Source organism: Osmerus mordax, chromosome 27 (genome assembly GCF_038355195.1).
Source record: "Osmerus mordax isolate fOsmMor3 chromosome 27, fOsmMor3.pri, whole genome shotgun sequence".
In the NCBI taxonomy this organism is placed as follows: Eukaryota; Metazoa; Chordata; class Actinopteri; order Osmeriformes; family Osmeridae; genus Osmerus; species Osmerus mordax.
The window spans coordinates 2,009,867-2,031,572 of record NC_090076.1 but is presented as its reverse complement, the minus strand read 5'-3'; the positions used below and the strand labels follow the sequence as shown (position 1 = coordinate 2,031,572).

At 44.4% G+C, this 21,706-nt stretch overlaps 1 protein-coding gene across 1 annotated transcript in view; it reads right to left on the bottom strand.

Moving 5' to 3' along the window:
- The window catches only part of zgc:113223 (uncharacterized protein LOC541424 homolog), a 134,234-nt gene extending 116,302 nt beyond the window's left edge, over positions 1–17,932 (bottom strand). The window contains exons 1-5 of the mRNA XM_067230693.1: positions 17,876–17,932; positions 17,530–17,587; positions 17,271–17,395; positions 2,582–2,656; positions 2,365–2,460 (exon numbers count right to left, since the gene is read on the bottom strand). Coding sequence (XP_067086794.1) covers positions 2,365–2,460; positions 2,582–2,656; positions 17,271–17,395; positions 17,530–17,587; positions 17,876–17,932 — 411 coding nt within the window. The remainder of the gene's footprint in view (positions 1–2,364; positions 2,461–2,581; positions 2,657–17,270; positions 17,396–17,529; positions 17,588–17,875) is intronic.
- Positions 17,933–21,706: the final 3,774 nt, after the last annotated feature.

The window sequence follows — 21,706 nt, the reverse complement described above, 5'->3', positions numbered from 1 at the left end:
GGGTCATGGTCAACTGAAGGTCAAAGGTCAAACTATGTATTATATGTCTGCACTGATCATGAAAAACAAACTGAGGCCATGTCAATATTTGACTCTTTACTAGTGGAAACTCACATCCAGGTTCAAAGAAACAGACATTTTTGATTAACAGATTAAGAGAAAGGCGACACAGGCTCACATCCAAAAGGCTTTTGAAGTCCCAATGTAGTGACTTTGAGTTCAAGCGAGACTGTCTGTTGTGTGGGAAAGAGTGCAAGCCGAAAGACAGTAAGAACCCTCACAGGTGGGTGGAGGTCAGACAGTGTAAAAGAACGGAGAGCAGAACGGTGACTTCCTCACAAAACAACACTGTCTGAAGGAGATGCTGCCATATTTCTTTGCTGCTGGTCACCGCAATTATGCCCGCTACCTAAGCTGGTACATGCGGCACATGGAGCACCTTCCCCAGCGTGCCAAAGAGGACTTACTGGCAGGCACACACGTCTGTCGGCATTCGGACAACGGGACAGCAGTGCCAGCAGATCAGTTCGGCAAGCAGACATACATCAAGCGAGGGAAGGGTGCTGGAGGTATAAAGGGCATTTCCACCAGTGCCGAGCAAGTGGCTGTGTGGGTCAACAGTTTTAGTGTCTGCAGCCACCACAACATTGCCATGGAAGACATGAACAGTGAAGCTAGGGACAAAAAGCAACATGGTGGACTGGACAGGGAGGAAAAGAACAAGCACAAGGAGGAAGGCGAGGGAAGAAGAAAACTAGATGAGGCTGATCGAAATAAGATTGCGACGGTGCTAGAGAAGTACACCCACCCCCTCAACGAGCAGCATCCAGGTCTCTATAACATCTGCAATGGCCAAGTGGCGCCCAACACAGTAAATGTTCAGGATGCACTGGCTATTGGGAGTAAGCAGAGCAAGCAGTTCTCTGCTTTGCTAAGCACTGACTTCCACACAACGATCAAGAAAAAGGTCAAATCAATGGAGGAGCTCAAGAAGTCAGTCATTGTGAAGGGGAAGGCCATCTACGATGTTGAGACGCTGTTCAGCAGGCTGTTGGTCGTGGGGGAGCAGCGCAGCATGGAGGTAGCCAACATCTTCCATTTTGAGCTAAGTCCAGTACCTACTGCCCTGATCGACGAGTATGGCTACTTGAGGAAAGGCGACAAGGCAGTGCTCGTCAAGTGTCTTGGTGTCTCTGTCACGACTCAACCTGCTCCAGACGTGGTGCTGGTAGACGCTGGCCAGCTGCTCTACCATGTTGTCTGGCCAATCGACGGGACCGCAGGAGACCTGGCTGCAAGCTTCGGCATTCGACTGGCCCACTACCCTCCCAGTTCCAAGAAAATCATCCTGTTTGACAGGTATGACCAGGAAACTCCTAGTGCAAAGGACCACCAGAGGATGAGAAGAGGCAAGACGCTGTCGGGCAGCGATACAGTGTCGTACCCATGTGTACGCTGTGCAGTAGGCTAATTAGTGAGTGTTTTGTAAAGAATGAAAACAAGTCGCACCATAATGATTATTTGCACTCGCACAAATGCTCCCAAATATGTTTTGAGGTCGCAGAGATACAATTTCAGGAGCAAATACGACCAAAATGGTCGCAATTTCAAGTCCTGCTATCAGTGGTGTATACCCTGGTACACGACCATGGCAAGCCCCCTACATGACCTGACAAGGAAGCAGCGGCCGGACAAGACGCAGAGGAGGTTTTTGACTTCCAGAGGCAGGCCTTGTGTACGGGGCCGGTGCTAGTGACCCCTGACTTTTCGCTCCCTTTCCTTGTTCACACAGATGTGTTGGAAGTGGGATTGGGGGCTGTCCCACGTGTGAAACGGTGAGCACCCGATAACACATGTCAGCTGGAAGTACCTGCCGAATGAACGAGCGTACTCCACCGTGGACAAGGAGGCGCTTGCCATCAAGTGGGCACTCGATAAACTGCGCTATTACCTCCTGGGGCGTTGCTTCACCCTGGTATTTTTTTCTCAACCCTGTCTGTGGTCTGTATGGTTCCTTTGGTAAAGTGCTGTTGTCCCCTGGCTGCGCTCAGTGGTTGCCACAGTATGTCTAGTTTAAACAAATATAACATTTCAATGTTGATTTTAAATAATAATTTTGGGTGTAGATTAAACTACTATTCTAAATTCATTCAGCCATAGAACTACTGGATAAGTAATTATTGAGATGTGTTATCTTCCTAACCAATCAGTAAAAAAAATAAACAATTGACTGAATATTTAGGGTATCTAATTTTGTACCAGTACTGTTCTTAGTACTAGTTCCAAGTATTGTTGGTGGCAGATTATAGGTTCTAACTCCTTACCAGACCACTTACTATTTATAAATTTTAATGGAATAGGCACCTTTTTTTGAACAAAGTCAATGACATTTTCCAAGTCCAAATCTTCTCGATAACGTACAATGGCTTTTCTCATCAGCTTCTCTGTCCTTTCCAAGACCTGAAAAATGAAAGGCAACACAAGAAGAACCTTGAACATACTATCATCCTCTGCAAAAGGTTTTATCATCTGAAATAGATGACAAATAACATCTTAACAGTTCCACCATGTCATCATTTACCATATCAGAGAAAACAAATCCGAGCACAGCAGCAACTATTTGAAGCAGTAGGATTGCCACCAGGATTCCTAGAAACTGGAAACACAAGGAAGTGTACATGCTGAATGTAAGACATTTTTTTAACATTTTCTTTTAAGTATTATGATTCATAAGAACTATGAACATTTAAAGTTGTAGTTTTCTACTGTACATTTCTACTGGAATGAAAAGCTTTCCTAATTGTAAAACTGTTTTACTATGTATTGAAATAGCCATTTGTTGACTATACTGACTACACTAAACTATAATCTGTTAAAATGGCTGACTGAACACACAGATGTTGTTTTTTTTAATCTGCTCATGAACATGCTTTTTGACTGGGCCATTGGTGCACCTTTTCATTTTAATCTCCAGGGGCGGGGGAGTAAAGCTGCATTCATGTTTTCATTGGAACATTGATAGTCAGGTGTAAAACCTGATTGCATTTTGTGTTTTTTAGTTTGGTCCAACCCGTCCAATGACTTTAAACTCACAAATGCTCAAAAATAACTGAATGGAAATTTTGACAACTGAAAAGTTAGTATTCATTCATAACCATAATGTTACGAATCATAGTTCTAATCACATCGGTGCAAATACATACCACTTTGAATATGACTGGATGAAAGCTTGTTCTAAAACAAATTGTGAGTCATATAATTTGTGTAAAGGAGAGATTGTTGGTAAATTCTCTCAATGATGCATGTGAAAAGTTGGATTAATTGTTATAAATAGGCGGAACTAGTTCAGGCATGGAACTCGGGCAGCGCGCGCCGTATCACCCATCGCCGTGTTCTCAGCCCATAGGCTTAGCTTGATAGGCGGCGCTATAAAGTCGCACACATGCACGCACACGCGTCCTCGATTCCCCTTGTGTTCTGCGCTGCTGCCGTTGCTGGTCGCTCCCCGTTCTCTGTGTTGGCCTGTCTGTCGTTCGTGTTTCCCTGTCCGTCTCTTCGGTCCCGGACACCGTGTGCGTGTTTTGGGGATCTGAACGAAGGTTTCGAGCTGCTTCCCGATGATTCTCCATCCCAGGAGCCCTGAACCGATGGGGTCGGTGGAATTCGGGGCGCCGAGTCAGGCGCAGTTCCCGTTTGGCCTTGTCGGTCAACAAAGGACTGTCCGTTGTACAACATGGGGTTCGGCCACTAGGAGCTGTTTTTTCCTTGAGTGCGGCGAGGTCGTTCCATCCGCTCCCCTGCATGCTGCCCGGGGAAGGCTCCGGCGAAGGGCGGCTCCGTTTCCCGTGCTCCTGTTGTGCTGTCCAAAAGGGGGCTCGCGTTCAGGAGCCGACCACGAGCACTCGCGGCATATCTGGCATATCCGAGGAGCGTCATTTGCAGGTACCATCGTGAATCACGTTCAGGTTTTCTCGGTGCACTGACCTGTTGGACAGGCGTCTGATCGAGTGCGGGGTGTAGGGTTGGACATATCGTGCAAGAACAATGCAATGTGCACGCTTCTCAGTCTACAATAGGAGCATTAATGCTTTGCTGCACAAGCCCGCATTCGAAGAAGCAGCCAGAGTTTGCTAGGTAGCTGCTAGCCATTAGTAGTGTTACTGTTACTAAGCTGCCCTGTTTGTCACTGCTTGACCGAGCCGAACAGAAGTGCTTGCTGTATTCGCGCCGTTTAAGTTGGTTGTTAGAATCGTGGAGCAGATCCAATCTACTCGCTCGCGTTTGATGACGTCCTTTCAATTCCGAGCAGCGGTATTATGAGTACAGCGGAAGCACTGGAGTACATCGTCCTAGTGACATTTTAAGTAGCCTAACAATGGAGACAGCAAACGTTGTCGGTTAATAGCAGTAATAGTTTACTAGGATGCGTCCTGTAAAGGAATGAATCTACGATGCTAATCCTGCTGCAATTCCATATACTACTAGTTATGTCTCTTACTTATTAGAGACGCATATAAGGTCCCATGATATGCTGTTTTGGATGCTTATATGCGTGTGTCTGATGTAATCAATGTGTCAGAAAATGAGTAACGATAATGATGAACCGAGAAGCTTGTGAGATGGTCCGCATGAAGCCAGCTATACTGATTACAATAGGTATCTGCATGCTGCAGGTAGCTTGCAGGGACGCTTCCCCGATCTGTGCCCTCGTCAAAGGGCAGCTGAATACCGTCAACCCCTGCCTAGCTTCGATATTCTTATGCATACCATGATGCGTTCTCTGCGAGCCCTCTGCCTGTAAACATGTCTGTGCTGTGCCCTTTGCAGGGTGCACCGTTTCGAGTCCCGCAAGCTGCAACCGTGTCCATCAAAGCATTGGTGGCAGGTGTCCAGTTGTACGTTCGGTGTGCAGATCCTTCATCATGCAGCCTTCTGGGGAGCCCGTCTCTCCGTCTTGTAATGAGCGGTGCATGGAAGCAGCGGGCTGAAGGCAGACTAACGTCTTCCTAACACTCCACCTTTACTGCACAAACTACCACTGAGACAGGGGTGCTTCGTGCTAAGTCGACACCCTGCTCGATAGTGTTTCTTGGATTCTGCGGTGTAAAGGTACCCCTACTGTGATGGTCCACACTAACTACCTTTTGTCCCCTCTCCTTCATGCGCCAGTACCTGCTGTACCGCCCCGGGCGACACCTGATGAGCCCCTGTTTACCAGTGACGCAGCCGGCAAGGCCACGACCAGATCGTGGCTCACGCAACTCCACTAAGTTCTGTGCGAGTGCTATGGCCTGTCCCCGGAGCCGTATACGGCGTATTCCTTCCGGATCAGGGCGGCTGCTTCTGGTGTCCACGTCCGCGCTGGACGTCGTGGAAGCGCAGAACTCATGAGCGCTTGAGAACAGAGACCGGGACGGTGTCGGGCGATACTTGCAGCCGGTACACAATAGAGGCTTGCATTGGATAACGCTATGCGACTATCTACTCTAGGCCGAGCAGCTGAGCAGGCGCTCCAGAAGAAGCCGAGCAGGCGCTCAAGAAGAAGCCGAGCAGGCGCTCAAGAAGAGCCGAGCAGGTGCTCTAGAAGAAGCCGAGCAAGTGCTCAGGGAGCTGAGCAGGCGCCCAGGAAGCTGAGCAGGCGCTCAGGAAGCCGAGCAGGAACTCAGGAAACCGAGAAGGAGCTCAGGAAACCGAGAAGGCGCTCATGCTGAGCAGGCCTCCAAGCTGAGCAGGCGCTCAGGAGGCTGAGCAGGCGCTCAGGAAGCTGAGCAGGCGCTCAGGAAACCGAGCAGGCGCTCAGGAAACCGAGCAGGCGCTCAGGAAACCGAGCAGGCGCTCGAGAAGGCGCTCAAGCTGAGCAGGCCTCCAAGCTGAGCTGGCGCTCAGGAAACCGAGCAGGCGCTCGAGAAGGCGCTCAAGCTGAGCAGGCCTCCAAGCTGAGCAGGCGCTCAGGAAGCCAAGCAGGCGCTCGAGAAGGCGCTCAAGCTGAGCAGGCGCTCAGGAAACCGAGCAGGCGCCCAAGCAGAGCAGGCGCCCGAGCAGAAGCCGAGCAGGCGCCCGAGCAGGCGCCGAGCAGGCGCCCCGAGAAGCAGCCGAGCAGGGCGCTCGGGTGAGCAGGGCGCTCGGGCTGAGCAGGGCGCTCGGGCTGAGCAGGTCGCTCGGGCTGAGCAGGTCTGAGACCTCCGGTGACCAATGTGGTCCGCATGTATCCTGTGGTTGGGTGGCTTCATACATTGCAATGGTAGTATGTCTCTTCGGATCTCCATGCAGCCGTGGTGATCCGCAGACGTCCTCTGATGCGCTACGTCGCCATCAGAATCCAGTGTCTACATGGGGACGTCCGTCTAGATGCCCTGGGAACAGCGGATGCACCGCTGGTTTGTCTCACACATAGTTTTGTTGCAAGTAACACTGGGATGTCATGTGGTCCTCCTGAGGCTCAGGAGGAGCGACGCTCCGCTTTACACATAGTATAGACTGGCGGAGTGTCTGTGTTTTGGGGATTTAACTTGTTGCTCCCTGCCTCATGTCATGCATGCTGCAGTGAAGGCAGGGAGCGCTTCCCCATGTACATCCATCCCGCCAATGTTAAACCATTTGTCATGTGTATGAATAAATGGTGAAATCAATCACGTGAGTGTCTTGACTGAAATGGGCGGAGCTAGTTCAGGCATGGAACTCTGGCAGCGCGCGCCGTATCACCCATCGCCGTGTTCTCAGCCCATAGGCTTAGCTTGATAGGCGGCGCTATAAAGTCGCACACATGCACGCACACACGTCCTCGATTCCCCTTGTGTTCTGCGCTGCTGCCACCCACCACCATCCCCTTCTCCCCCATGTGGTATATCTGTTCTCCCCGTGGGGGATTTAACTTGTTGCTCCCTGGCTCATGTCATGCATGCTGCAGTGAAGGCAGGGAGCGCTTCCCCATGTACATCCATTCCGCCAATGTTAAACCATTTGTCATGTGTATGAATAAATGGTGAAATCAATCACGTGAGTGTCTTGACTGAACTTGTTTTGTTTATTTGTATTCAACAATCAATCAAGCAGTGAACTGTAAACTTCCAATTCAGGAAAGCACAAACCTGTGATTGGAGATGATTTAGAGGTATGAAAGTATATTAGGAACACTAGTACTCTATCTCCTATTCACTTCTAAGGCCAACCAGCCCAACAACAGAAATGTCTCTGTGTGGGAGGAGTGGGAAATGTGTGTAATTTAAGGAAATGACACCTCCCCATGACACTGTACTTTTACTCCTGAATGGGAAAAGTCACAAAAGATGAAGGGGTATCAAATTGTTTGTTGGCTCATTGGAGAGATAGCCTTGTAAGTAGGGCATGCTGTAACAAGAATGCGAGGTACACTACTCAATAATTGTAACCTAATAAGAATGAGAAAATATTTTATTATAATTTTCAATTTCAGTGAGTTTTGAAACAAAAAGTATCACTTTACTCTTCCCCAGTAATAAACCACATACTTTTGATCCCCTCTGCAGCCTGTTAACAATGCTTCAATATACCTGTAACGACCCACCTCCTCAGAGCACTGGGCTCGTCTTCTTTGTGTTCCTGTGTCTTGTTGAATGTCTGTTTTGGTTTGGTCTGTTGTAATTAGTTGTTGTCATCTGTTGGGTTTTGCTCATTAGTTCTGACTGCACAGAATCTATGCAATTAGGAACAAACTACAGACTTACCCTAGACAAATGACCACGAACACTGAATCGTCCTCTATACGAAGCACACTGCGTGTTGAAGATCTCACCCACTTCAACCCTTTCTCTATGGAAGCATTCATCAAGCTAATAGAATTATCGAAACCCACCAGCTGCCTTCTTGACCCCCTTTCTGCCAAACTTCATAAAGAACTCCTCCCTAGTTTTGGACCACCCATGTTTAGTATTGTTAATGCATCTATTGTAACTGTCCAAGTCCCTGACGTCTTTCAACAAGAAATCTTTAAGCCCCTGCTTAAAAAACAAAACCCAGATCCCGGATTTCTCAGCAATTACAGGCAAATTTCAAGTCGATGATGTGGTCCTGATGGCTTCATTGGGCCGTGACCTTCAGCTCTCACTGGAGCGGTTCGCAACCGAATGCGAAGCGGCTGAGATGGGAATCAGCACCTCCAAATCTGAGGCCATGGTTATCGACCGGAAAAGGGTGGCGTGCAATCTCCGGGTCGGGGAGAAGATCTTGACCCAAGCGGAGGAGTTCAAGTATCTCGGGGTCTTGTTCACGAGTGAGGGAAGAATGGAGCACGAGATCGACAGGCGGATCGGTGCGGCATCCGCAGTGATGCGGGCTCTGCATCGGTCCGTCGTGGTGAAGAAGGAGCTGAGTCGAAAGGCGAAGCTCTCTATTTACCAGTCGATCTACGTTCCTACCCTCACCTATGGTCACGAACTGTGGGTAGTGACCGAAAGAACGAGATCGCGAATACAAGCGGCCGAAATGAGTTTTCTCCGCAGGGTGTCCGGGCTCTCCCTTAGAGATAGGGTGAGAAGCTCGGTCATCCGGAAGGGGCTCAGAGTAGAACCGCTGCTCCTCCGAGTCGAGAGGAGCCAGTTGAGGTGGCTCGGGCATCTGATAAGGATGCCTCCTGGTGTTCTGGGCACGTCTCACTGGGAAGAGGCCCCGGGGTAGACCCAGGACACGCTGGAGGGACTATGTCTCTTGGCTGGCCTGGGAACGCCTCGGGGTCACCCAGGAAGAGCTGGTGGAAGTGGCCGGGGAGAGGGAAGTCTGGGCCTCCCTGCTTAGGTTTCTGCCCCCGCGACCCGACCCCCGGAAAAGCGGCAGATGATGGATGGATGGATAAATATGATCAAATTATTCCCATACTCCTCCCCAGGATCGGACCATGGACATTTGATCTATGCTGGTTACCAGTTCCACAATGTGCTGAATATATTAATTATACTAACTAGTGCACAGTGCCCGTGATGCAGTCGGTGATTAACATGCCAGTGAAACACACAAATACAGATTACTTGAACTATAGTGCACAGTGCCTGTGATAAAATTGGTGGCACACACACACAACGATTCTTGGAATTATAGATAGGGCACAGTGCCCGTGATGTCGTGACACTCGTGACAATTATAAATAGCTAATGCAGTGCCTGTGATGCAGCTAGTGATGACAGTTCTTCTCAATGGTTTTGGTACCTGTATTTCTCAGATTGCAATTCTCTGTCATCTCTTAATTACTTGTTCAACGTCCACATCATCTATTCTAGTCACTTCATACACGTCATGAAAGCAATTATTTTAAACAAATGGCCAATGCTCTGGTACGTTCATGCAAATGATTATGTAGCATATGGGGTGTTTGCTATTTTTATATTACCGTTTGTATTTTTTACTTTTAACATTGTTCCTGTTGCTATATCCATGCCTTAAGAAACTGATCAAGGAGGCTAAAGTGGTAGGAAAAGTGCCAATGTACATGATGCTCCCTGGTGATTATAATGTCATAGTTGATTTGGTATTGAGAGTTTTGTGCACATTTGTAATGTGCAGGTAGTTTTGACTAGCATGGTCCTAACCAGACTCTCGTACATTTCATTTGTACAGAGGGTTTGGGAACGCTCCATTGACAAGAGTTAACTTCCTTGAAGACGGGTACTCTGACAAAACACCATCACTCTCTGTCTCTTTCGTTCCCAAACTCTCTGTAAAAATGAAATGTACGAGAGTCTGGTTAGGACCAGGCTAGTCAAAACTACCTGCACATTACAAATGTGCACAAAACTCTACAGACGCCAGCAGAGACATCAATCACACGCCTGCCTGATGCCCATTCATGTTAGCACTCGTTACGCATACCTTTCCATCTCACCCCCCTACGCTGAGGGCAGAGAATAAACAGAAATGTACCTAGAATCCATTCTAAATTTCTTGACTGGTCCCCCAGAGTGAGTTATTTATGCGTGTGAGTTTGTTATATCTCAACGTTCCAGAAATGGATTATGACGCATTAAAATCGAATTTCTATAGACCAATTATTTGTTTGTAAACATTCGGGATGCACGCGCAATGTGGTTGCAGAAAACCGGGAAAGGATAGCCTTTATAATGGCTAGAGAAGTACACGGATTATACAAATAGTTCGATTTAAAAAGACCAAAAAGGTCGCGGAGGACAGCCTTTAACAGAGAAAGCGATTCCCCATTGATCTGTCACATCAGAATTTTGATTTGTGGATCATCATAGTGGATCCTGTGTAAAGGATCATGTCCTAAATATAGCCAGCTGTGTGAGTTGTGTGATGTACTAGTACATCACACAACTCAAACATGCTTTACCTTTTTGCCGATATGTTGACGGAAGCTTTGCCTACCCCTACACAGCATCAAGGTTTTAAATAATTTTGATGTGATATTTTTTTATAGCTGTGTGCTAATGATATTCCTTGATATGTAACGTGACAATGACAAGATTATACCCTTTCCCATGTACCTGAAATGAGTAAAAGGATACTGTGGTAAAAATTAAGAAATGTGTTGGTGTGGGTTTTTTAACTTATTAAAATATTTATTAAACTAACTTAGTACTGTCATTACTGTTCCGATTTTCAAATATTGACACAAGTGAATCCACAGTGAATGGGTATTATATATTATCGTAGTGTAGCTGTCGACAAGCTAACTTGGCTAATACCAATAATGTAGGCTGCCATATTTTTTGTTTTGGTCACTACTCAATGCATTGTGGGTGTCAAAGGGTCAACGAGATAACCTACTCTTCTCACAAGAAAATACTGAGGTGTCTTATCCAGAGCAGACGCTCTGGATAAGAGCATCTGCTAAATAAATGACTAAATGTACGGGGTCAAGTGGTACATCATCAAGGATTATCTTTGTTGCCAGAACACATAAAATCAAAGATGGTCGCAAGTAAACATGACGACAGACAAACTATTGTCGGATGTTTTAGATGCATATTTGTGAACGTATATCTATTATTTCGATCAGTGGTTGGTTGTACAATAGTAACATGTGTTGGAAGTGATAGCCAAGTCAAGGAAAACTGAAAATATTATGGTTTACTAGGTGGCGTGAGTAAAGGGTGAGTCATTTTTGGTTAGCTGTTAGCTAACATTAGCTTAACTAATTTTTTTGAACGTTTTCATATGGATAATAAAGGTAAACTTTCTCAAAATATCCAGTACATTGAGACTTGTGTTTATAATATACACAGTCTAATTTTGAAGACTTTATTGTTACGTAATAAGCCAAACTGGACATTCTATGGACGCGTTCTAAACATACGGGTATGTCCGTACTCTTCAGGGACCAGCCAGGACTCGACATACCGGTATGTTCGTACGCGTCAAAGGGTTAAAACTATTGGATCTGCCCAGAGCCACTCTGGATCTGCCATAACCAAACGCTAGCGTTCGCCTTAGCCAACTCCTTCACCACTAACGGAACTAGCTGGAAAATCAAACTTTTCCCGAACCCCGTGGGGAGGAGGGCCACAACATCATGTCCACCAACAAAACTCAGCAAAGATTGTTCTTGCTCCGGCTCTAACTCCTGGATATTCGGCAGCGTTGCCACAACAGACAGAATGGCTTTGCTCGCACCTATCTCCGCTGCCATTACTGAACTACAACTCAAACTAGGGCGCGACATCAACGTCATCGTTCTCAGCCACTCCCTCTGTTTGCTGATTGGACCGCCAAAAATGTAGCTGGAAAACACCGATTAATATACCGAAAGCCCAGACCTAGTACAAATAGGGTTGCCACCTTCAATACAGAAAAATAAGGGACGCCCGATGACGTGCCAGTGGTGGTAAATCAACTTAGTTTTCATGAAAATATTAAGATTGATACATGGACATTATAAAAAGATATCTGCTATTGAACAGTGTGAACAGATGCACTCAGTCCATCTCTATATCACAACTCAAGTGGTCATATCGTCATAGCTGAATACACAGCTATGACGATAATAAACATAGGCCAACAAAGTTTGACAGTGAGACCACAAAAAATAGGCTTTTGGAGGAACTTGAGATGTGAACCATATATACCTATCTGAAACATATGTACAAGCATTTCTAAATTTAAGTAAAACACACTTTTTTTATTATTGGTAAGTTATTGGTAAGTTTGGTAATCTATTTTATATAGTCTACTGTTAATTCTAGTATTGAAGGATGCAATCATTTAAATTGGTTAAGCATAACAAAGTTGTTTATTTGCTTCACATCGGCACTATATTTTTATTATTAAATATGTATTAAATATACCTCTCTTATTAAAATAATGCCAATTTGTCTGACTGTACACCTTAACCTTAATAAACAAATCATACCATAACATGATTCATTTAAGCTGTTAACATTATTTCTTAACAAATAGGCAGCCTATGAAATCTAACGTAATCAATCAGAAAATTATTGAGGTGATTAAAAAACTGTCATTACACTATGTGCCTCAGGAGATGATTGAGGTATGAAAAACTGTGAGACGGTGCTCTGATTTCTGTGAGCTCAAGCATTGCGGGAATGTTGCTCTCCCGCGGCATGCTGTCTCACATCTGAAAGGCCACCGTGCGCAACAGATAACACTAGCCGACAAATTGTGCAATTGCCTTGATACTCATTTCCGCTGACACTTTCCAGCCAAGTATTTGATTCCTCCCACTCTCGTCGTTACTTTTGCATCCGTTTAGTTTCAGCTCTGAAGCTTTCTGAGCTGGACACGGTGGGTATCTGGAGCTGTCTCCGCCATTCTTTCAAATCGACTCTCCGCCAGGAGACCCACCCTCCTCTGACTGATTGTCCGTGAACCTGAAACAAACCAATCAAACCAACGATGGCAGCGAGTATTACACAATCAGGGGCAGAATAGGACGAGTCTTCACAGAATGCGGGTGGGATGATTTGCATGGGATGCTGCATTGAAGACAACTCGGGAAATACGGGACCGTAATCAATCCCGTAACATATACGGGACAATTCCGTATTTTAAAGGAAGGGTGGCAACCCTAGTCGTAGTCTATATATCTTGCTTCCAACTTTTGTTTTCACAACCAGTCATTTGGAGCAGATAAACATCTAAAAAACATGCAGGGCTACAGTAGACCTGTGACCAGGATCAATGACCAGGATTGATAAAGGCTGATATAGAGGAAGTATAAGGGAAGCTGACAAAGTTTAATGCGCTTTTCCCTACTTACAACGTGGATAGCCGGTCACATGAGTGCCGAGTCTTCAGACCAGGGATGTTGTTACGGTGCGTTCACACTGCAACAACGCAAATCACTTGCCATCGCTCGCCTTCCCACAGTGCACCACGCTCGGGGGCATGTCAGACAGGTTAATGCAGAGTTGTAGTTCTCTAAAGTCACTGTTGTAGTTCGTATAACGTCATGGCAATGTGTGCAGACTTGGGTTTACGTACTCGCAATGTCGTTCAAAATACAAGTTTTATCCTATGTAATGGGTGTGAACCTGTGAAACTCACTCCTCAGGTATGTAACAGGCCAACCGCGTCAACGAATAGCTAGCTTTTCTTTGGCGTAGTTGGTAGTGGTCACGCTTGGCAAGTCAGAGGTTGTGCGTTCGAGCCCAGCGAGTGGCGAATGACACCTTGTTGTGACGGAGCGTGGCTACGTCTGTTACATACCGTCACACCAACACAAAATAAAAAAATGTTTAATAGACATACACGTTGACGAGAAAAAACGTTTTGTTATATTACTCGAAGTCTCTGCTAATCTGTCGATACGACTAGGGAGTTCCAGCCGGGCTAGCTAGCTAGTTACCACAGAACGGAGTTACGTAATGTGACGAAAGACTGAATTTGAAAGTACAAAAAAAACACCAGGAGCACAAGACAACGTCGGCAACCCTGCGCCAGGCCTCATTCTTTTTATTAATGTCTTTGTACAAATACATAAACGTATCGTACACGACTGGATATGCAGCCACACAGGCAATTAGTTTCTCCTCCATCTTGAAACTGAAAGATAGAAATGTTTACCATGGTTGCTACGTTACGAGAAACATGAAAACACTCCAATTGGCCATCACTAGCGAAAATCGCTCCTCATTTGCATAAAGTTGAGAAAATCTCAACTCGAATCGCGTCACATCGCTACCCAAAATGCACCACGCAAGCGACTCGCCTGCCTCCATTGAAAATGAATGGAAAGCATGTTGTCGCGTCGCTGCAGTGTGAACGCACCGTTACTTTCAAGTATCGCTTCCAGTAAACTTGTTATGTTAGCCAGTTTTCCAAAAATTTAATTCAAGATTATTTTCGTTTTTGGAGGCATATTTTCATTGCAGATGGTAATGTTGGACTAGGGATTCCAGCTGAGATACTGCCAGTTGTTGTACTGTCGTTGTTAGAATGAGCTTGTTTCAAACCGGGTTCTTAATGAATGAATGCAATTTGAGTAAATGCTTAAATATATCACTAGAAGGGAAAAACTTCAGGGGAAGTTTAGATCACATAGGTTAGGACAATTTTTACACAGGATTGCCCAATTTCTTCCTTTTCATGCAACTGCATTCTTCAGTGTGTCAAGTTTCAGACACATATTCTGTGTTTTTCTCACCACACTATAAACCTATTTTTATCAATTTTTTATAATCTTCATAAGAAACAAATCACCTCTCTTCTCCCAACACACCTCACCCACAATCAAACACAGTATCCACCCCTTAGCCCCTCCCCTCAACACTGTCCCATCCCTACATTCCTATCTAGTGTACTGGCTCCCCTACACCCTCCAGTGGGTACATCCCACTCAAACCCTCCCCTCTCCTAAGTCTAATTAAGAAAGTCTCTGTTTTATGTTAACCCGAACCTCAATCATATATTGGGTCCTGAGATAGGTTAGAACAACCCACTCATATGCCAAAATGTTGATGATATTTTAGCTTGGGTGAGAGATGGTATATCGAGGAGGTGATGTGATTCAAATCAATCATGGGCCGATTCCTTACTCCATGTATGCATGCAATTGGTAAGGTCCCCCAGGGGAGGAAGACAATCATCACATACATTTGGTCTTTTAGAATCAGGTATCATATTAAAAAAACTAATGATCTTTCCCAGCAGAGTTTAAACATTTCATTGTTTTGCCACTGTATTGGCAGGTTTAAAAGACAGGAAACATCAGTCAGTGTGAGTCTGAATGTCTAAAAACACTCACGTTATTGGATACTTACCCTGCTGCTCAAGGGGGAGTGTCTTTTGATCAGATTAAGTAGTTTGAGGATTTGCTTAAGATGAAAAGTTATGTTTAACCTCCCTGCAAGGCGTTTGCCCCTCGATTGCTCCTCAACAAAACCTATGACTCTACATGTCCTTGACTCCCAACAAGCCCTTTGGGTTGACAATGCTGTAGTAGTGAGAAATACCAGGTAATGTGTTGTTGGAGGGTAGGTTTGACGTCTTAAAGTCTTAAATCGGTCCTCTTTGTAGCTTCAGAGTGTGGTTATGAGGTAACTGATTTCCGGTAACTGTACTCCAATGATCCTCTGTGCTCATTTCACACCCTCTGGAGCCTTCCTGTCCTGGTTGGTGGAGTACTGTGCCACACCCTGAAGCCACTGGTAAGGATACTGAATTTTACTGTGTTAGATGTACAAGCATCTGTGTATTTTGTAGTTTTGCACACTACAACAATTAAGAGTGACAAAAGCCAGACTAAAGAGACATTTAGACAGGTATGGAAACAAACAGGTTCCTGGTGCTATGTTGAAACATCATGCACAGGGAAGAGGAAGACAGGGCACAGAGGATACTTTTTTTTACACACACACTTTTATTACATTATTTATTATGTCTGAGTAACTGAAGACTATATTTGTAATATAAATGTGCAGGGGAAGTACATGGTGTGAACTCAATGAAAGTGTGTTATTTTACGAGTTCTTCACAGAAAGAGTCATGGCCTGGGAGTCTCAGGATAAAAAAGACTATTTGTGTAATTTTCTGGTAAACAACACAAAAACCACACAAGAGTTAAGAATACTGACATGTAAATGTCTACTAAATATCTCCTGGTGGTTCCAGTTATGTACATTATTGTGTTAAAAAAAAACCATGGCCCTTTATTTACATTTAGCAGACTCTCTTATCCAGAGCGACATTCCCCCGAGGCAAGTAGGGTGAAGTGCCTTGCCCAAGGACACAAGGTCATTTTGCACAGACGGGAATCGAACCAACAACCTTCTGACTAATAGCCCGACTCCCTAACCGCTCAGCCGTCTGACTTCCCTTATTGTTGTTCTCTATTGTTGTTCTCTATTACTGTTTGGTTGGAGGTATTCCCAAGCTTAGGGCTTATGTTCTGTTATTGATCTTATCTAATTCCTTTTAGGAAATAGTCAATATTGGAAGGAATAGACTGATTTTTGGAGAAAAAAAAAATCTATCTGGAAAATCGTAGAAAGAGAGAATAAACAACGCAAGGGACAGGGTATAAGGTGAGGTAATAACTATTCTCTGGAGCGTTGAGGTTCCAGGGGGTGTGGAGGTTGGTGTGCATCTTATTTCTCTGGCTTTGTTAGAAAGCACAATGTTACGTTTGGCCATGAAACTTTCTTTTAACTCATATCCTGACATTTTCAGCGTACATTTTTCTGGGGGAAATGCAGAGCAAGAATCATGGGCGCCAACCCAGACTTACTCACACATTAACTTTCACCTACTACAGATATCACCACCCCCCCACCCCCATCCAACGCCTTCGCCTGCTTGTTTCCCCAGGGTGGCTGGCGGTTCTGTGTCCAGCGCCTACATGGCTGCAGGTCCAGATGCTGCTTGTCTACCCCCCCCCCCCCCCCACTCGTTGCAAGTATCGTGTTTTTGTAAATGTTGTTGTGCTTATGTGCTGAGGTTTTTGTCTGTTCCCACACTGTACTCCTCTAGGAGCATTGTCTGGGTGTTGCCTTTTTCTCTCCTCCTCTCTCCTCATGTTATGCTGTAACTTTCTAGTGGCGCCGAAATTGGCTGCCTAGGTAGGCTCTCCTACCGAAGTAAATTCCTTGTCTGTGCAAACTTTCATGGCGAATAAAAACCCATTCTGATTCTGATTCTGATGATGCAAAAACTGCCTGCGTTGCCTAACGAACCAATGTTTTGTGAATACACACAAACTCAAATTAAGTTAACACCATATCAACCAACCAACATTTTAATCACCTGCATCACGTGCACTGCACTAGTACTTCAAATGCTATTCTGCATATGCAATAAAAATAAGTGTCATATTCAGCAAGAACACTTACCATTCTCAGTAACCAGGTCCCATTACGTAGTGCCCCAAAGCACCCAAAGAAGGTGATCATTAACATTAGAGACCCAACAATGATCAGCAAGAGAGCTGGGTCAATTGTCAACGTATCCACAACATCTGTGTCAATGAACATACAGCACACGTATCAAGATCAATGAGGAAGCCATATCACAAACACTACTACATTAGATTTCTATTGTGTTATCGATGAAAATTATGTCAGAATATACACCTTTCATTATTTATCTAACCTTTCTCTTTGGCAATCTTGGAATAGATTCCGACAGCAACCAGAACTGTACTGGGTACCTAGAAGAATGATGTAAAATGTTATGTTTTTATGTTGAAGTTTTGAGAGATTTGTTTGATTCAAACTTTTTCTGACAACATCTATGGTTGTAATACAAATTCAAGGCCTCTATGAATACATTTAGCATTTGAAGTATTTTGATGCTCAAGAAAAAAAAGTAAAGTTGGTATTAGTGTTTATAAAGAAAGAGGAATTATATTTAACAAGTGTGACAGGAAAATATTAATTGCTTAGCCTACACTTAGATTTTTATAAGCAATTGATTAAATACAGTTTAAATGTCTTACCGAAAACATGTAACAGCAGGCGAATAAGCTGTATTTGACTCTTCTATATCCTTTCATTCTCTCACAGAATTTGTCAAACAGAACTTTCCCTCTTCTAAATTTCCGCTCTCCTGAATTTTTACTCAAGACATCTTGACATGTTTCAGCTTGCCTTTATAGAACTGATGCATTTTTCTCAAACTGAGTGGGTTAAGAGTGCATACGTTGTTTCTGCAGAATGTAAACAGCAATTATACTTTTGGGGGGCAACTACAATGGAACAATTGGAGGGAAGCGTCACATCTCACAAATTATTGTTCTACTTAAGGTAGAAAGACAGAACTTAGGGTGCAGTAAAATGTTTTACAGGTAATCAGGAGTGAAGCATTGGTGTAGACAGACCTACCTGTGTACATTAATGTGAAGAATCTGACTGACTGAAACCTTTGTACACTCCAAGAAGTTAAAATAGCCAGACTCATAGTTTTAAAATTATATACATGATTTGTTTGAAAATTAAGGGAATTACAAGGTTCTTACATTTACATTTAGTAATTTAGCAGACGCTCTTATCCAGAGCGACTTATAGTAAGTACAGGGACATTCCCCCCCGAGGCAAGTAGGGTGAAGTACCTTGTACAAGGACACAGTGTCATTTTGCACGGCCGGGAATCGAACCAGCAACCTTCTGATTACTAGCCCGATTCTCTAACCGCTCAGCCACCTGACTCTCATACCGATTATGCTTCAATAGGCTAGGCTTATACAAAAGATTCAGATGTCTTCCCTGTTCATCGGCACATTTGAACAACCTATTAATATTAAAGGTCACATGACATGAAAACTTCACTTTAGGATGTTATTTAACATTAATATGAGTTCCCCTAGCCTGCCTTTGGTCCCCCAGTGGCTAGAATTTTGGATAGGTGTAATTTGATTTGACTCTGCTTTGCCCGTCCAGATAATCTGGCCCGCCCATGACAAACTGAGCTACGACCGTGCAAGGGTGAGTGCGATATCGTTTTTTCCTGGAGACATCATGGCGAGTAAACGAACGAAGCATAACAGTTACTCAGTGCTTGGATGCACAAATGAAAAAAAAGTTCTTAGTTTTTTTAGTTCCTTCATCCGAGCCTCTGCACAACCAGTATCTTAATTTTATTTTCGCTGGAAATGCGCCGACACAACTTTACAAAGTTTTGCATGCCTGTGCCAAACATTTCAGCGACAACTGTTTCCACAACTCGGGACAATACAATAGCCTGGTCCTAACCAGACCCTCGTACATTTCATTTGTACAGAGGGTCTGGGATCGCTCCATTGACAAGTGTTAACTTCCTTGAAGGCGGGTACTCTGTTGAAGTTTAAAACCATTGGATCTGCCCAGAGCCACTCGGATCTGCCATAACCAATCGCTAGCGTTCGCCTTAGCCAACTCCTTCACCACGGAGCTAGCTGCTGTAGCTGGAAAATCAAACTTTTCCCGAAACCCGTGGGGAGGAGGGCCACAACATCATGACCACCAACAAAACTCAGCAAGGATTGTTCTTGCTCCGGCTTTAACTTATGGATATTCGGCAGCATTGCCACAACCGCAGAATAGCTTCGCATCTTTCTCCGCCGCCATTACTTAACTACAACTCAAACTAGTGCACGACATCAAATGATGCACTCAAATCCCAGACCTAGTACAGAAGCAAAATCCAAATTGAGCGGAAGTACGTAGGAGGGCAGAGCCAGGCTAACAATACAAAGCTGGCCTTGCTGAAATTAAATTCTGGATCAGTACTAACTCTCCTTGGTCCAGCTACAAACCTCAGACAAGTAGTTAACTAACGCTATATAATTTTGTTGCTTTACTGTATATGGTTACCTAGCTTGCTACCCTTAGAATGTGGCTGTAACATTAGCTCTGCAGCTAACAGCTGAGTTACTGTCGCTAATGTAAAGGTAGATAGCATCAAGTATGTGTGTGAATACACATGCTGTAACGCGAGTGTTGTACACTTCTTTGTTATTTGGATAACCGTTCTGCTTTTGGTGTTATGGCGCGCGCGATATCCGCCTTTCCCCTCATTGAAATGACTATGAGTGTGCACCTCTGCAAACCAGGGTGATCAGATGAGAATGGGCAAATTCGAGGCATCTTACAGCAAAGGGGCTACGATACATCCATTGTAAACATTAGCGCATGGTGCCGCCCCTCTCCTCCAAATTTGCATTTAAAGCTACAGACACAGAAACAGCACGTCTTGAGGAAAGCTCATTGTGGGACTGCTCGTAGTGGCTGTAAATATGCACCAAGGCTTAATTTCTGGAAAGAGACTTCAGATAAAGTATTAGGGGACCACTAAGGCCTATATAAAAGCATCCAAAAACAGCTTGTCATGTGAACTTTAATACAATTTATTGACAACTAGAGAGGGTACAATTTCTGGGGAAATTGAAGGGTGTGCTTGCTTGCGTCGGTTGCAGATAAGTCCGTTTATTAACTGGTTTTAAAAATGGTCCTAACGTTAGGGTTAGCATCGTTAGGACCATAAAAATGGTCCTAACGTCTATGACTTAAACATCACCTTAAGTTTTTCCATTCTAGATATATTTTCAAGCATTTAGCCTTCGGCAAGGGCACAACCTTTGTTCTCTCACATATATATTATTATTATTTTTTTTTATTTTTTTTATTTTTGCCCCCCTAAAACTTAGTCAATATTTGGCCTACATAGACAACGTAGGTGTCAAAAGTTTCGTCTTGGTAGCGATTGAGTTGCTTCTATTGGAATTTACGTTCCGTTGCATGGTTTAGGCTCAAGTTAAGTTTTTGTGGCGAAAAGTGAAGCTAACGGTGGCTAATTTGCTAGCCACAGTCACTGACGTTACTAACGTCACTACGTCACGAAAACACGCGTGACTACCTTTGGCAGAACATTCGTTTTGCATCTGTTAACTTGGGGGATAGCTAGGCTAACTATAGCTTTACTGCAAGGCAGCTGCAGAAACGCCACAAGCAAAGAGGCCAGGGTGATAACTATTTACTCATTTTACTTTGTGATATGACACACAATTGTGATGTGTAATGTACAGTATAAGCTGATATTATTAAGGACGTACATCTACTTTCGGAAACAGTAGTCTACTATTTCACTGAAGTATTAGCATCATGACATTAGCCTGTGTTGCCCGGGCAACACATACTACAGTGGTCTATGATGTAGCGTTATCTGTTTTCAATCGTTAAAATAAACATTCCTCACATATACATTTTCGTTGTAGGATTTATTCTGACATTAGTAAACGATTTGTTGGTGAAATTACCATTACCTGTGGTTTCAAACCAGTGTAGCTCACTGCAACGCTGTAGCTTACGCGAGACACACTACAAAAACATCTACACTACACAGCTGTTTAGGAAGTCAAACGGCGACAGAACATGTTCGGCACTCCCCTTACTTAACCCTCGTGCTGCCTTCGGGTCACATGACCCAAAGGTTCATAACGAACCATCGTTGTGTTTACCCAATTTTACCCAATACAAAAACAAATAAAAATAATTTTCTTTTAACCATTCCAATGTGGGGGGTCTGAGACAGCCCGACAGTTAAAAGAAAATGCTTCACTTTGTTTTTGTATGAGGTAAATTTGTCGCAATACGACGGTGGGTCACAATGACTGATGGGTCAGAATGACCCGAAGATAACACAAGGGTTAAATCAAAAGTCTATCTAACTACTAACCTGAACTTCATTGCCACAGCCTAAACGTTGTCAATCTGTTCATGAAAATAATTAATTTCAGCCTAACCCGTACAACGGAACGTTAAATCCAATTCAACCAACGCAATCGCTACCAAGA